The sequence below is a fragment of the Miniopterus natalensis genome, chromosome 1 (genome assembly GCF_054644295.1).
Source record: "Miniopterus natalensis isolate mMinNat1 chromosome 1, mMinNat1.hap1, whole genome shotgun sequence".
Lineage (NCBI taxonomy): Eukaryota > Metazoa > Chordata > Mammalia > Chiroptera > Miniopteridae > Miniopterus > Miniopterus natalensis.
In genome coordinates, this window is record NC_142081.1 from 193,215,802 (window position 1) to 193,234,012 (window position 18,211).

General features: G+C 33.1%; 1 protein-coding gene across 9 annotated transcripts in view; it reads left to right on the forward strand.

Moving 5' to 3' along the window:
- The window catches only part of LCORL (ligand dependent nuclear receptor corepressor like), a 105,848-nt gene that overhangs the window by 71,728 nt on the left and 15,909 nt on the right, over window positions 1-18,211 (forward strand). For 5 of the 9 annotated variants that reach the window (XM_016199747.2, XM_087828080.1, XM_087828069.1 and 2 more), the window contains 2 exons: window positions 4,995-5,088; window positions 13,002-16,020. In XM_016199747.2, the coding sequence (XP_016055233.2) occupies window positions 4,995-5,088; window positions 13,002-16,020 (3,113 nt within the window). The other 4 variants (XM_016199748.2, XM_016199749.2, XM_087828091.1 and 1 more) reach the window with 4 other exon arrangements.

Sequence of the window (18,211 nt, forward strand, 5' to 3'; positions counted from 1 at the left end):
AATTTCTCACTTCATAGTAATTGTTTTTGTGCTTATCTCCCCACTGTAATCTACCCTTGAGAGCAGGAACCAGTCTGTTCACTTGTAACCCCAGTGTATATATGATGTATGACATACTGGATTTATTGGATTAAAAATTTTCACTGTTTGCAAATGCTGCTGACAACTAACATGATATTTGATCATTGGGTTTCTGATTTTTTAGCACTGAAATTTTTTTATTTTAAACATTTTGGTTGGAAAACACCCTGAAATATCATTATACTTTCTTAAACAACATGTCATGATGAAGATTAATTATTGCACTGTCTTGTAATGACTTGACATTTTTAGAATTATTTTCCCTTAATCTAATTGGCAACAGATAAGTAAAAATTTTTTAAGAATTGTTACTTTACACTGCTATGGCTATAATATGCCAGTCATTTTCTAGGCACAAAGGAAACAATAGAGAACAAGGTAGAAAATGTTCCTGCCCTCATGGAACTTATCTTCTACTGGGGTAGACAAGGAAAAGATAAACAAATTAAAAAAAAAAAAATTTCACAAGGTGATAAGATCTATAATGGAAATAAAAGAGAGCAACAGCAAGATTAATAATGGCAGGCGGAAGGATGGTCCTATGTTGGAATAAATGATCAAGCAAAGCCTCTAAGGTGATTTGTCCAGTCTGTAACCAGCAAACAGAAACAGCCTGTGTTCATTATTCAGAACATATTCAAATATACAGAAAAATACAGCATAATGAGCTTGTTCCTGTCGCCCGGAACTATCACATCCTTTCATACATTCTTGGAAGCAAGCACTAATAATACCTATTTATGCATCTGTAACCAAAACAGTTTTATGTGCTTTAAAAATATATGTAAATGCATTATTGTTGATTTAGTCCTGCTACTTGCTTTTCTTACTCATTGGGTTAGCAAAAATTAAAAATCTCAACACTAGGTGTTGTTCAAGGATATAGGAAGTTTGGTAGTATCTGCTAAATTTCAAAGGTAAATACCCTGCTGCTGTCTGGCACTTCCACTTCTAGGTGTATATCTTAGAAAAATTCTATACACAAGAAAACATTTGGAAGAATTTTCATTTCAGCATTGTTTGTAATTGTGAAAAACTGAAGCAACCTAGGTACCTACCAATAGGTGAATGGTAAACAAATGTCAGTCCCTTCTTTTCTCTGTCTTCTACTTACTCTATATTGCCCTAGAGCATTTAGCATAAGTGCTTAGTTTTTATCCATCAAGTTAATTATTAACTTGTATTATTGGAAATACATACACTAAAAACAGTCTAGTTATGATATGATAACTCCATTGTGAAGGAGTGATGCTGATACATATAGTCACCATTCAGCTCAGCAGGAGCAAAACAATGCCCTTTATCCCCCACTCTTGATCTTCCTGTTTCTTAATCTTCTTTCCCAGGCTCTCTCCCCTTCTCATTGTTTTTGCTCTTCTAATTCCGACAGTCATAGGGCTCCCTTGTTACAGTTTTCCTGGTTCTTAAGCTACCTCTATGATGGAGAAAGGATTATGATATCACAAAATTTTTAAAAAGTATAGATAATACTGCTAACAAAAACTGAGATTTTCTATAGATAACTAAAATTTATCTAAAAATACTTTACTTGTGTATCTATGTATCTTGTATTCACTACATAAATGTTCATGATTAAAGAATTTTACTGTGTGGCAGAAATATGTTGAAGGAGTGTATTTTCCATTTTCACTATGTAACAGACTAATGTGTTACTTTGGTTAGCAAGTACTTTTAGAACAAAACTTCTAAAATGGGCAAGCTAGGTAAGGAGAAGGGGCAATTGAAAAACGATAAAAGCATTTCTCACCTGGATCACTGTTTAGAGTTCCTAAAGAAATGGAATCAGGAGTATAGGCCTGATTTGGGTAGCTTTCTTAAAGATGGAACCGGGCTTATTCTAAAGTTCATCCTCAAGATTAAAATTAGAGATAACGGGCCGTGTGTGGCTGTCAACCCAGCAGTCAAGGAGTGGTCCAAAAAAGACAAGAATACCTTTATTGCCCTAGCTCAGAAGCTGTAGCCTAATTTGCATAGTTAATGTAGAGAGAGTGGGTTTCTTGCACCTCTTTATTTCTGGTTTGTGGAATAATTAACTTTAAATAGACTGTATTAAAAGTCTAGAAGAGTTTAGAATTGGAGATTTTTTATTAATTCATTCTGTAACATTGACTAGAAACAACAGACCTATAGAAAGTGTGTTTTACATGCTACAAACATAAGCAAAATCAAAACTAGTGAATTGAATGATAAATCTGAATATGGATTAGGTAGTCCTTTTTGAAGGAGGTAGTCTTATAAAATCTTGAAATAGTAAGATTTTAATTGCTGAAGAAGAGAAATGAGATAGTAAAAGAGAAAACAACATTTCTTTTTTTCTTTAAAATTTAGTAGGTTATAGCACTCTACTATTTGTGAAATAAAAATTAAAAAGTTAAGATCTCTGACCCTGAGGAATTTAGTCTCATGGAAGAAAAAGATATGTGAGTCAGTAATTGCATGAGAGTGTCCTAAGTGTTATAGGATACTGTTGACTATAGGGAGACAGTCATCAGCCTCCACTTGGGATCTCGATCTTTAAAGATGAGTAGGAGTTTGACATGTTAAAAAGGTGGAGGGAGGGAACCATCCACTGCAGCTTGAGAGACCAGACATCACATTGCATGTCTGAGGAACTAACTACAAGTAAGATACGCAGGACGTGTGAGTCAGAGACTAAGCATAAAATTGGGTTGGAGGGATAAACCAGGGCAAGATAATTCATTTAACAGTTTTTTAAGGTACCATATACTTTGTTTACCTGTCCATTCTCCCCTTTTACCATTTTTATCTAGGCATTCTAACCTCTAGCCATACTGAATTTCTTCCAGTTCTTCAAAATTCTATTCAGCAAATATTTATTGAGCACATGCAGTGTGCCAGGCACTATTCTAGGCAGTGGGATACATCAGTGAATAAAATATCATGGTCTCTGCCTTCACATAGCTTATAGTCTGGTGGCTAATCCTGGTAAGTATATAAGCAACTAGAACACAGTAATATAGGTGAGTGTTGCAGGAATGGGAACCTCAAATAATGACGGTCAGCCAGGTCCAAGTTGTGCCTGAGTGACTGAATAATGAGTAAGACTTGGTGAGTTAGGATGAGGGGATAGGAGGAGGAGAGGATTGGGAGTCTTCTAGGCAGAGGAAACTAACTGAAAGCCCACAAATGATAAGTAGTTTAGCACTGTCCCACCCATAGCCTCTGTAGTCCATTCTTCCCGCAGCAGATTGATGCTTTAAAAACAAGTTAAACGCCGGGTGGGTGGCTCAGTCGGTTGGAGCGTTGTCCCATACACCAAAAGGTTGTGGATTCCATTCCCAGTAGGGCACATACCTTGGTTGGGGGTTTGATCCCCGATCGGGGATTGTATGGGAGGCAACTAATTGATGTTCTCACATCGATGTTTCTCTCTCTCTCTCTCCCTCTCCCCCCACTTCCTCTGTTTCTAAAGTCAATAAAAACATATACTCAGGTAAGGATTTAAAAAGAAAATTATGTCAGTCTTATGCTTAGAGTTCTTCCGTGGTTTCCTGTTTCTCTCAAAATAAAATTCAGATTTCTTAACCATGGCCTTACAAGGGCCAGTGTGGTCTGACTTCCGGCATTTTTCTCGTCTCACTCAGCCAGACTTACTCTACTCCAGCCACCCTGGCCTGTTTGCTGCTCCACAAACATTCCAGATATGATTTCATATAACAGCCTTTCCACAAACTTCCTTCTAGAAGCTTTCCCCCAGGTAATCTGCCTGGTTGGTACCCTACTTTCTTCAAGACAGAGGCCATCACTGATAACACTCAACAGATTAGCAACCTCTTCAGCCTACTTTCCATATTCTATCTGCTTTCTCTGCTTTGTTTTTTTAAGGATTCCTTATCAATCAGAAATATGTTGGGTGGTGATGCTGGTGGTGTACGACTTATCTCACTAGATCCTAAGCACCACGAGAATAGGTACTTTGTATGCCATTTTTACTGCTGCTCTCTAAATTCTTAAATTCGTGCTTTGCACATAGTAAGCACTCAATAAAATTATTATTGAATTATACATAGTAGCTTATGGGTGGGACATGTTCTTAATTTTTTCATCGTCGTATCTTTCCAGGGCACTTAAGTGTTAAGTAGATTTGTATGATAACAGTAAAGCCCACTTGATTTTTTTAAAAAACTCAGTATTTTTGAGTATATTTTTAAACATATTTTTTATTCCTTTCTTACAGCTTAAATTTTTAATCTTTAGCTGTCAGGAAAAATATACTAGTAGTATTTATTGATGTATTTTAAATTCATAGTTTATTTTTATTCTTCTTGATCTTGAAGTTTTTTGCCAGGTTAACAATATGTCTGAATTGTTGAAGTCTTATTTATGTAAATTCAGTATTATAATAGTAATTAAAATAACTATATTTTAATAACAAATACTTAGGCAATTGTTTTCTAACAGGTATTTTTCCTAAAGTGTTATATTGTTGTAAGTTATAGCTTCATTCAATCACAGATATAACCATGATGTGTTACATAGGCAGTGACTCAACTGTTATACATTTCAGTTGTATAAAATAGTAAAATTTTGTCCTGTAATTTCTAAAAACACATTGTTTACACAGAGTCATAGTTTGCCTAAAGTATATGTTCCACATAGTGCTAGTCCTAGTAAATGCTAATTATTGTCCTCTTATTTGTTCATATTTTCTGTGTTCTCTCTTGTGCAACTTATATCATTTCTACTTTCCCAGAGCATCATCTTGGCAACCTTAAATAGAAACTGTCACGGATGAACAGTCAAATGGCTGTTTATTGCAAACAGTGGGAAAGGTGACCAGGGGTTGATTTTTAAACAGGTTTTATGTTATAGCCTGTTTGTTTCTTTAATCTGTCACAAATATAAAGTTTTTTCTCTTGCAAAAATTATAGGGGATGGAGTGTTAGATCTCTCTACAAAGAAAACCAGCATAAAATCTGAAGAGTCATCCATATGTGATCCTTCTTCTGAAAATTCAGTGGCTGGGTAAGCAATATCCAGGAAATATAATTTAATATTAATATAAAATTATCTCTGCAGAGAAATCTTAATGCTACTCTGAGTAGATTGACATGTACAGTTTCCTCCAGAGGCTTTGTCACTCATAAATGTTTGTCTCTCATACCTTCCATCTTGTCCTTTCTCTTTCTTTTTATTCTTTCTGTTAAAGAAAAGTTATCAGAACAATCACCAAACTTTAGTTCATGTTACTAAAATGAACTATCAACTTAACCATAGAATACAAACTAAGAAGCAGGACAAGTAAAGAGAATTTTAAATTCAGTATTCAGGAGTCAGATTTAAGGGAAATATGTAATTTTACTATTTAATTTTTTAAAACAATAAATTTTTAAAATATTATACTTAATAATTCCTATAGTTTATAGTGTTTATATTTTTTTCCATTGTGCTTTAGGTGTGGTGGCAGACTTTAATATATCTTATAATCACCACAAAAAGTCCTTTTTTCCTTTGATTGAAATCTGTCATTAAATTAATAGATAATTAGTAATGAAATGCTGTTCTGTTAGATTTTTGGATTTTTTGGTAACTTTTGCATCTTCCCATTAACAAACTACACAGGAAACTTTTTTGTCACATTTAAATCTTAGAGGTAGAGTATAATTTTGTTTAAACTAAAGCTGTAGTAGCTTTTGAATCATGAGGTATAGTAAGCTATTTGTTTGAGAAACTTTGAAATTACAGTGATACATTTGAAATAGAAATAACATTTATAATATCTAAAATTATTTTACCCAAATATAACTTATCTGCTTGTTTCAAATTGTAAGTTTTTGTCTAGAGAAAAATTGGTCTTGTGGAAATATGGGATGTTTGTGTTTGGAAATATTCTTACTGCTACAAATTTCCTTTAAAGGGGTTGACTCTTTTATTACTTGTTTAGCGGTAACGTCACGTTTCTACTAACAAAAACTCCTTTAGGATTTGGGTATTTTTTTAATAATGGAACTCTAATTGTACAAGTAAAAAAACTAAGTGTTGCTCTGCAAGCATCTGTCAGAGGAATAGCAACATCATGAGAATATTTTTACAAATACTGAGTTAGGATTTTATGTTCTTGGAAGGTCTGCCTGTTGAGGCCACCGTATGATTGACACATTGTCCTACCTGGACTATAGCGTTTGCTTTGATAAGGCGTAACTACTACATCTCACAGACTTAAAAGAGTATAAGCAGTGATGTTACCTAAGCAAGGAGTATAATAAAGGAGTGGACCCTCCCCTTCCATAGCTGTGTGAGAGTCTCTCATGCATCAGTTTACCATCGTTTCATTCCATCCATCCAGGAGACTACACAGAAACAGAGAGGACTATGTGGAAAGAAGTGCTGAGTTTGCAGATGGTTTGCTCTCAAAAGCTTTGAAAGACATTCAGTCTGGAGCACTGGACATAAATAAAGCAGGCATACTTTATGGCATACCTCAAAAAACTTTACTTCTCCACTTAGAAGCCTTACCAGCAGGGAAGCCTGCATCTTTTAAAAACAAAACTCGAGATTTCAATGATAGTTATTCATATAAAGACAGTAAAGAAACTTGTGCAGTGCTGCAAAAAGTAGCCTTGTGGGCAAGAGCTCAAGCAGAGCGCACAGAAAAAAGTAAACTCAATCTACTTGAAACCTCAGAATTAAAATTCCCAACAGCTTCCAGTTACCTCCATCAGTTAACTCTACAGAAAATGGTTACTCAATTTAAAGAAAAAAATGAAAACCTACAATATGAAACTTCACATCCTACTGTACAATTAAAAATTCCTCAGCTACGAGTAAGTTCTGTTTCAAAACCACAACCTGATGGTCCTGGTCTGCTGGATGTTATGTATCAAGTTTCCAAAACCTCTCCAGTCCTAGAAGGATCAGCTCTCCAAAAACTGAAAAATATACTCCCTAAACAGAACAAAATAGAATGTTCTGGGCCCGTAACTCACGCAAGCATTGACTCTTATTTTCTACATGGGGACCTCTCTCCTTTGTGTCTTAATTCTAAAAATGGAACAGTTGATGGAACCTCTGAAAATACTGAAGATGGATTGGATCGAAAAGATAATAAGCAGCCCAGGAAAAAACGTGGCCGTTATCGGCAATATGATCATGAAATAATGGAAGAGGCTATTGCAATGGTAATGAGTGGAAAAATGAGTGTTTCCAAAGCACAAGGAATTTATGGGGTACCTCACAGCACTTTAGAATACAAGGTAAAAGAAAGATCTGGAACACTGAAGACTCCTCCGAAGAAGAAACTCCGATTACCAGACACTGGGTTATATAATATGGCAGATTCAGGGACTGGCAGCTGCAAAAACAGCAGCAAGCCTGTGTAGATTACTTGTTAGGAAAATGTTTGTGTATGCGTGTGTGTATGTGTGTTTGCGTGTGTGTATGTGCACAGGTGTGTATTTGTATGTCTATATACACACATGTGGGAATTACAGATGCTCACTCTGACAGGAGACATGAAATTTTACAGTTCAAAAACCACTTACATGCCTTTTGAAAAAAGTTTTATTCAGGGTTTTCACTGTGGACAGATGATATAGTTGCTTACTTCTGATAGTTTGTATTTAATCCTTGTATAAATAGGTGAAAAAGATTCAGGTTTTCTTTAGTAGTCAATAGCATAAAGCATTGTGGGAAAACAAGTAATTGTCAAGTGAAACATTTTTATTGGTGAAAGACCACTCCAGCCATTCAGTTGAACCATCTTATAATGGAAATATGATATTAATAGTTTGTAAACATTTTAACATAACATACTTACAGTTATTGTAAGTACGTCAACCAACCAATCAAAGTTTAAATAGACAGCTATCTCCATACTAAGAAAAATTAATATATACAGTATTAGTACACTACAGTGCATTATATGAAATATGAAATGCACTCAAGTACATCCACCAGGAATAGAAAAGAAAACCTTAAATGATATGTATAATGAAATTTAATATTTATCATTTAATAGTTGATTTAGCAGGACTCTGGGGTTTATAAGGTATATGCTTTTAAAAAAAACTGACACATAGTTGACCCCAGCAGCTATAGAATTCTTTAATATAAGGTGGAATACTAGGAACAAAAAGTAATTTAAATTTAATTATTAAAATAATTTAATTTTGTTTTTTATTTGAAAAATAAGCTAATTTGTAAGGTTAGAAAAGAAAGTTGGAATGCAGCTTAGAGCATGTTTATAATGTGCACAGAAAAAGCTTGAAAATGATAATTTTGGTTTAAATGTGCTGGTTAGTTGATGTTATGACTACTTTAAATTTTAAGGATTGTGACACACTCCTACTATTGAAAAACCTCAGTGTAACTTTAATATATTTGCTGCTGTGACATTTCAAAACATTTTCAGTTTATCAAAATGAATTACAGATTTCATTTTGGTGGGCGAAACATTATCATTTTGCTAATAACCAAATTTGCAGTTTGTTCAGGGTCTTGAATAGATTTACAAATATTTAACACTGAAGCTGTTTTGAACTTTCAGTAATGTAAACTCTCTACTAAATGGGTAGTTAGAAGCTGGGCAGTGCATTTTAACTTTTACCAGACTCATAAGAGAGACCAGTAATTTTTATATAGCAGTTTTAAAATGTGGTTCAGAGTATCCATGTTGGATTTATGGAGTATGCAGTTTTAGTAGTAAAATATTGTAAAGCATGTGCCTCCATATAAAGAATGGGGATTTGCTTCATATAGTCAAAATTCTCTGAGTGCCCCTTTTCTCTGTTAAAATTCAGGTTTTAATCATTTTTCTAAGCCAGTTTTCCTAAATCCAAAAGCTGAATTTAAAAAAAATAAGTGCACCTTGTCAAATACTTGTGTTTTTACACTTGTGTTTGTGTGTATCTAATAATCACATATACATGTAATACTAAAGAGATTTTCAGCTATTACATTTAAAAACTGCTTACATATGATTAAAGAAACTGAAGAGTAGAAAGCTAAAGTAGTTATTTGGTCTCTTAGATATATACTGAACCCTCTTCAGCTATTAATGTTACCTGCATAGTAGGGTATGAATCCTCTTGCTCTTTTCTTTTCCAAGAAAGTATACATAATAGATTACAAAACAGCAGACGTCAGGGTCATCTTTCTTTTTAAAGAATTAAGCCATATTTTGTGAGGGCCAGAACTTGGATTATTTACTATATTACCCCTCCCCCCCATTAAAAAACAAAGTTAAAGTAAATGTTTCAACACAATTTTATTGACCTCTTTATACAGAATTTTACTTGCAAAAATTTTGGGGCTTGAATGCATTACATAATATTTGTATTGTATTGAGCTTTTTTATTCCTCACACTATATTTACATTAATAAATTGATTGAGAAGTTTATAGTAAAGGGATGCTTAACAGAAAACTCTTTTATATCATTTAAAAGATGACCTGACCAAAAACTTTACAGGATTCATAAAATCAGGGATCATTTTGCTATTGACTTCACAGTGATCAGTAGTTTTATAGGTAATATTATAGTTAATTTGCAGCATTTTAGTACTTGTATTATTTATTTTTGGTCAGAAATAGTAAATTAAATATTTTTTGATAGTTTATAAGTAATAACCCATAACTTTTAAAAGAAACAAAATGTTTCTAATTATTGAGTTAACTTTTGATTATACAAACTAGGAAAGGCAGGGAAATTTATGGGTTCCCCTTCTCCCCCGTGATTCTTTCTATTAAGATGTTCTTTATGTTAAACTTTCAAAGTACTTTATGAATTTAGTTACCAGTTACTACTTATCAATTGACAATTTTCTGAAATATCCAGTTTCAGCAGACTTTTAATGAAGGTGAAAGCAACCCTTATGTGCTTTCTACTTATTTGAATGTTCCTCAAGTATTTTATATTTAAAAAAAAAAAAAAGAAGGAAAAGAAAAAAACAGTGCCTCTGTTTTTAGGAAACTACTGCTCAGTAAAGTTGTTTAAACCACTTCTGGTAGCTAATGACAATTTTATATTAAATTGTATACTAACTTTAGTGAGACTGATTTTTTTAGTTGTTTACAGTACAAATACTTGTATTTGTTTTTTAATTGCAGTATTTTCATTGTCGCAGTAATTTAGTAAAACTCTGTGGCTGCCTTGATTTTGACAGATTTTGTTAATATAAACTGATTGTTAGGCAATTAGTTATATTTATGCATAAATCAATTGCACTATAATTCATGAATTATTTATTACAATATTTTCTAATGAATTCATGTATCTGTCTTGTGTTGTAAATGTACTGTAATTCTGTTTCTACTTTGTGTTGTTATATATCTAAATCTGATTGTATGAATTTTAATTGTTTGGTTAACGTGTTCCTAGGTTGTAATTTGTAGTAAAGCACTTCAATGCTTTTGCACTTAAATTTACAACACTGTTGGTGTGTGATTGATTTACTCATTCAGTAAAAGAAAAAAAAGAAAAGCAAAGAAAAAACTGACTACACTGACTTCTTTAATTCATTCTAGAAAGCAGTTTTATTAATATTAAATATTAGAAATTGACTTTCTCCAAAACACTCTCAACAGCAAAACTTGTAATGGGCAAAACGGATAGTAACATACAAAAAATAGGATATTTTGGTTTATAAATCAAACAGGAAAAGTTTAGAAAAAAATTTAGCAATTAAAAAAAGGGAGCCATGAAAGGTACAATCTTAGAACCTTTATACAATCACTTGGGAATAAATCCTAGGTCGTAGACTTATGTTTATTCAACTGTTATTTATATTAAGTTTCATATATTAGGGTTTTCTTTGAGACTTTAACATGCAAGAAATATGGAAAAGAAAAAATTTGAAGTCAGATAAGCATATTGTGGAGTTTTATGATTTGAGAACTTAGTTATCTAATATCTGAACCTATTCCAATATCTAAATATTTAATTAGGAACTTTATTAAGCTATTCTTCATATAGCATTAGGTGGAAATTACTGGCCACTGTGGTATTTTTGAAATTTTATTATTAGAAATAATAAACTGAATAAGAAATTCTTTTAAAGTATAGATTTCCTTAGAATGTCAGAAGAGAGATATAAAAATCTTGTCGTTTTCAGAATAGTTAACACTAGTCAGTTTTTATTATTTCTAACAGAAAAAAGCACTTGAGAATTTCAGGAACTGTTATGCAAGCATATTAATCTTGAAAATACAGTGTAATGTATTTATCTGAGAAGTATGTAAAATCTCTCTTTAACTGTGTAGTTACAGATATGTTTAATAGGCCATAACAGAACTCTAAAGAAACTGTTGAAGTGTGTTTATCTCAACTTTTTGGGGTGGGTTTTTTGTTTTTGTTTTTTGCTTATGTGAAAATTATAATTTTTAATTTGCTGGGAAAGAGCATAATTTTATTTATATCTTTATATTTGATAGTTAACATTTCCTCCTGCCTTTGTTCCCTACATATGTTCTTTTAATTACCTGATATTGAATCTTAGGAGTTAGTTCCATCATTTTGCACTCCCAACCATGATTAAAGTTTATCAAAATTTTATTTTCAGAAAGGTAAAGTTACTGAGGTCAGGTCTTATCTTCATCTGTCTAGAGGTGGCAGTGGATTTAAGAAGTTTGATTTAATTTCATCTCTTCTCACTTTGATAACTACTTGATGCCAAATCGTATGCTAGTTTTAGTGAAATATTGGTTGAATCTAGTAAAGTTATTTTTTTTCCTTAGAAAAAAATTTGATCTAATGTTCAAAATTTGCTTTGGTGTTTTTCCTATTCAAATAACAACTTTTATAAAATGTAGATAAAATATTGCATACTTGTCTGTGAAACAAATTAAGCCATTTTTAGGGAACAAAATAAAAAATTAGTTTCACTTTTCATTTTAAAAGAAAAATTCTCTAATTTTTAATATTCATGAATATAAACTTTTATTAAATAAAATGCATTCTTCTGTAGCAATTCATAATCAGCATATCCCAATTCCATCCCTAAATTTCTACAAACCAGGAGCTACTAGCAATAAACAGAAAATATAAGTCATGAGTGGGAGGTTATTTTCATGTACAGAGTTTGGTGATATGTTTAATTTAAATGGATACTTTTCTGAAACAGAATTCTTTTATATATTTTATCTTCTTACTGCTGGTAGTTGGATTAAAAATTTTTTTTTAGACTTCTACATTGGTTGCTAAGTAATAATGAGTCTTAAAGTTAGATGTATATTAGTTTCTGAAGTGGACATTTTCCATTTGAAATTAAATAATTAGGTAAGTAATGCCTTTAGTTTCAATGTAATTACTTTAGTATTTAAAATCAATTAAAAATAGATTTCATTTTTAAATAGCTTAAATTTTTTATTTTCTTAATAGGTTAAAATGCCTGCAGCTTAATCTTAGAAAAGACGTTTTGTTATTTACATGAAATCTAAATCCCTTAATTTTTCTTATGACAAAGCTTTTACTAATAATTTTCATTACCTTGAAAAAATATATATATTTAAATAAAGATGAGATTTTCTCATACACCTTATTTTTCTTATTTGCATTAATACAGACTGATAGTTATCAAAATAACATAAAATATTTACTGTACAAAAACTACTTCCTGGTGAAGCACTTTCCATTAAATATCCTTAATATATTCAAAGAACTAAATATTAGCAATCTGTAAATATAATCATATCTATAATCACCAGCTTTTATATCACAAAACTAGGGCTTTGTTTTGGCTCATATTTGTCATAGGAAATTATCATCAGTGCTTCATTATATTTTTGCCAAACAATAATGAAGATTCCATTCTTGCAGCTCTGTAGGAGTTAGGAGTCCAGCAATATCAAAGTATCTTTTGTTCAAACTCTGTTAAAATTATAACTCCTTATAATACTGGTATTTTTGCTGTAATTCATTTTTTGTTTGATTTTTATTTTTAGTTCAACTGTTGATGCAAAATCAGAGGAAGCTACTAAAATGGAAAAAGGAAAATCAGCATTAAGCAAAGTTTTGGAATCTTTGTGCATACATCACCAGCAACAAGCTTTGACTATGTTGAAATTTCTAGTCCAAGAGCAGAATGCTGCTTCTCTTTGCTGTTGTAATACATCATATACTGTGTCTTCAGAATCTCAAAAGCCCCTAATTGAAGATGATATACATGGTCTATTCTGTCATTGTGAATATAGGCTGGCAGAAAGAGGGTGCTTACAAAATGAAAGACAAAGCCCTGGTTTTGTGCCTCTGCCAGTCTGTATTAAAGATTTACATTGTTTGTCTTGCCAAACTGTAACTATTGAACACATTAAGACAGTAGTGAATAGAGGAATTGCAAACAGTTATACTCCTCACAGGTGCTGTTCTGGACTGTTTCCAAACATTCACTCTACAAAATCGGCCTTTCATACTCCTTTTTCGTCAAGGGAAGTACGCAGTGATGTTTCAGTTAGTCTTGAAGATATTTGTAGATCTCGAAGTCCCTCACCCCCACCATTATCACCTGTACAGACGGAAGGATTTGAAAAATTGAAAGATGTCATCTCAGAGCTTTCAGCCTTAGAAAATAACAGACTTGAAACAAACATTAACCAACCTCCATTCCTTACACCAGCAGAAATAAGTAGTGACAAAGATGATCATGGAGGTAAAATACATAAAACCAAAATACCCAGTAACTCTGATTTGCTCTTGGAAGGCAGCAATAATTGTACTGCAAATCATGAAAAAGGTGAAACTACTGTAATTTTTCAAGATTTAATGGACCGTATTAATGAAAAATTAAAATCAATAGAAACTACAGATACGACAAACCTTTTAAAATTATCTAACAGTGATTGTAATACAGATAATGATTTAAAATTGAGAGATTTAATAACCTCCCTCTTGCATAATGCAAAGGCCAGTGATTACAGTTTTATGGAATTACTGAGTCAACATGATAAAAAGGTAGAAAATAAAATTATTCAGACAAGATTTCGAAAGCGTCAAGAAACATTATTTGCAATGCACAACTCTCCTGATTCACCCGTATTTAGAAGGCAGTCTTTACAGATAAAAAGAGAACTTGCTAGTCTTGATGAAAACTTTGTAAGAAAAAAATGCAGTGAAAAAATGTCAAGGAAATTGGTATGCAATGATGTGGTATTTTCAACAGACAAAGAAGAATTCTATCATTGCCAAGGGCCTTTACAGAATTCTAAAAGCCTTCAAGATAGCAGTCATGCAGAAATATTTTCACCAGATTATGCATTACAGTCATTGCAACTACCTCTTCATAACTTAGGTACTAACTTGGCTTTTGACACATTTTCAGAAAGCTTTAAAATGACTACCCCTGAGAAAATGAACATCATAAATTCACAGGAGAAATCTGCAGCTGGAAATTTTTTTTTGCAAAATCATGAGGAGAATTCAAAATTAGAAAATACTCAAACTCCTTTGAAATGTGATGTTCCTGGACTTTTAAACAGAAGTAAACGAAATATCGTGCCTCCAGGGTGGTATTCTGTATATGTAACAAATAATTATGTTCTCAAAAAATCCCCTAAGGCCAAAAAAGTTTCTGAATCTTCAAAAAAAAAAGATCAGGTGAAAAATATTCAAACTGAAAGCTCACACAGTATAGATCTAAACAAAATTGCGATGAATTCTAATCTACAAGTTGTTGTGGAGCGTTTGGAAGATACAATAAATATGGCCAAGAAGTCTTGGAATAATCAGTCGTTGGAAGGATATAAAGCATCCAAGAAATTGAAAGAAATTGACAGTAAAGATCAAAATGCTGGTAGAAATATCACTCTTACTGTAAGCAGAATGACATGTAAAGAGCAGAGTTTATCAAAATCTGTGGTAGCATCCAGCAGTATCCAAAGCAATCACATGCCTCCAATAGATTTGAATAACAAAAGACTTGATAATCTGAAAAAGTCATCTATTTTAGATACAGGTAGCTTGATTTCCACTGTTGAGAATGTACCAACAAAATATGAAGCCATCAAAAGCTCTTCTTTTTCCAGCTATTCTAGTCCTGTCAAACTCATGTTTTTATCTGAGGTTAAAAGCAGGGAAGGGGTCAAATATACTTTAACTTCAGTCACTAATTCTGAATCAAATACTCATCTTCCTTCTGAAAAACATCCAAACCATCATGTGATTGAAAAAAAAACAGAAACGAATGAGGAGATCCCAAATGCTAGCTTGGAAAATTTTAGTTCTACTCTTAATGACAGTGACACCCTTCAAAAAGATCTAAAACACAGTTGTGCAGAAGAAACTGCAGAATCCTCTGAAATGTTTACCGATAATATAAATAGTGATAAGCCATCGGAAGAACCTAAGGAAAATGCAAACAGTGCAGTGGATTCATCGTTTAAAAGAAAACCAGGTAGACCTAAAAAAATAGGCCCCCAGGTTGTGAAACAGACTAAGCGACCAATTGGAAGACCACCGAAACCAAAATCTGATCAGACAGACATCACCATTTGCCAAAACGACTCCTTTAGTACTGGAAAGAAAAGCCCAGAATCTCTCCTATCAGAAGTAAAAGAAGGTGTTTATAAAAAGAGTATTACAGTAACTGTTATTTATGGAAGGTCAAGAAGAACTAAAAGGCATGTTTCTGAAGGAAGTGTAAACATAAACAATGTTACATCTTTAAACAGTAAAGTTACTGATTTTTCAACTGAACGGAATAGTCTCAGAAATATCAGAGAATATGAACTTGACTCGGGTGAAATAAGTGCTGTTTCGAGTTTGACGACAGAAAGTGAGATCTTGGGGTGTGGCTTTGAGTATGTTAGGCCTATCAAGAATAAGTCTGTGATACTTCAGCTTTCCAAGAACATTCTTCGGCCAAATCAGAAGCCTTTGGCAATAATTAGGAAGCCTGGTCGACCTGCAAAAGTGAAAATCTCTGGTATATCTGTAACTATTAATAGAATTTCACCTCAGGAAAGAGAAGTGAGTATTAGCAGCTGCTTACCTCCTTTAGAACAAGAGGTTTTATTAGAAAAAAGTCTGCCTGGAGAAAAGTATGCTCCCCAATGCAATAACATGGATGCAAAGCATGCTGAAGTGGATGCATCTGAGGATGGGTCCAAAAGTATGGTTGCTGCTGTACCTTTGAGACATTCTATTAGGGATAGAAAACCATCTCTGCATTTCCTTCATTCATTAGCATCTTCTAGCTCACTCATTTATAGAAATACTCTGCTCCATAAATCATATAAACTCCATTTGCAGAAAGGTAAAAGTCAGAAGGAAAAACATAGGCAGTCGAGGACAAAAGTAGCTCCCAAAGGTACACCAGGAGCTAGAAATGCAAGGAATGCAAAAAAGTGTTTGGAAGATAACAATTTAATACCCATTTCTGAAGTATCCTTGGACCCTATAATTTCATCAAACCCTTTGCTCAGGTGGTGGGCTGCTTCTGCTTCAAACGATTCCTTATTAGAGGAATTAAACAATAGATTTGAGCAAATTACAAATGCTTGGGTGCAAGTAAGTGGAGATGAAGCTGAAAATTGTGTTAAAAAAAGGGAACACACTGAAAGTAGTAATTTCAAAATAGCAAACCCTTTGGGAACCTGTCTTGTAGAACTTGAAGTTTCACCAGTAAAAATGCTTTTTCGGAAAAAATATGATTTGAATGAACTCTGCACCTGGTTTATGCAAACGACAGAAACACAGTCTCTTTCACTAGTTAGAAAAGCAAATGCTCGAAACCCTTTGGAAGTAATAAATACCAGAGGAATTAAATTAGGGACCAAATATACTGATTTTAATACCAGCCCCTTCAGAAAGCACTTTAAAAAATTTGCACTATCTTCTCCTTCAAAATCAGGGAAGTTACATATACTGCATAAAATGGTTAGCTCTCCACTCTTAAATGTGAAAAGTAATTTAACACTAGATAGATTCAAAAGAACTGAGTTTAAGAGGTTGCGACAAGAAAGGTGGAGAAGAGAGGGAAAGCTGCACAGCCATGGGACCGTTGATTGGATCTCTAAAAGGAGGAACCTGAGATTTTTCTGCCAGAACCAATTTTTAAATAAGACTGAGGGGGGACCAAATGCTGACATCCCACTCCAAGGAAAAAATATGGTAGATAATCAGTTTATTTTGCCACCTGAGATCAGGGATGACTTTTTACAAGAGAGGGTGGCAATGTCTGACTTTAAAACACATGCTAGTTTAGAGGATAAATTTACATCAGAAGCAAAGGAAAATGGGACAAATTGCAGCCCAAAAGATTTTGAAAAGGGCCTAAGACTAGGAAGTGTTTGTCCAAATAATTGGAGGTCAAAAACCTTAAAAGATTGTAGAATATTTTTGAGAAAGATCAACTACCTTGAACACAGAAATACTTTTAAGCTAAATACAGTCATTTACTCTCCTGAAGCTGTTGACAGTGGAAGCAACCATCAGACTCATGTGGAAGAATCAAAGCGCTTTACCTTAAGATCCCATTCTGCTAGGCAGAATTCCTTTAAACGGCAAACTAAAGAGATAGAAAGTGCTAAGGCAGATAGTCCTGCAGCCGATAAATTTCCTGGCCAACTTGACAGTAGTAAATTAAATAAATGTGTTAATTATGACAAGCCTCCTGATAGTTCTGAAGTTCTTAGCAAATTGAACAAAAGAAAAAGACCACCATGGAAGACCACAGAAATGTCAACAAAAAGACATAAACGACAGTCTTGCAACAGTGGACAAATGGCAAACTATTATTCAAAATCCCAATTAGGTAAGTTTTTCTCTGCTTAATTTTCAAGTTTCATTGTAGGTGCCTCGAGTAAAATATATGATAATGGGTAGAAAAGAAACAACTGACTTAGTTTTCATTTATTTCCAAAATATTTGGACAACCTCATTTCTTGGCACCTAGTATGAAACTCATGAAATTAGGTGCTGCTAAATGTACCAGTGCATTTCCCCACATATACTGTGTCCAGCATTTCAAGCAAATTAAAATATATTTAATAGAGACATAGAAAGCCTCTAAACATAGCCTTTAAAATTAATATAAAAGTTATGTTATCTGCTTTTGCATTTTATCAGATACAAAATAGAGAAAACAATGTGACAGATAAATATGCCCAACTATCTAAAACTTAACTGCTACACTACAGACTAATATGTGTTTATCATC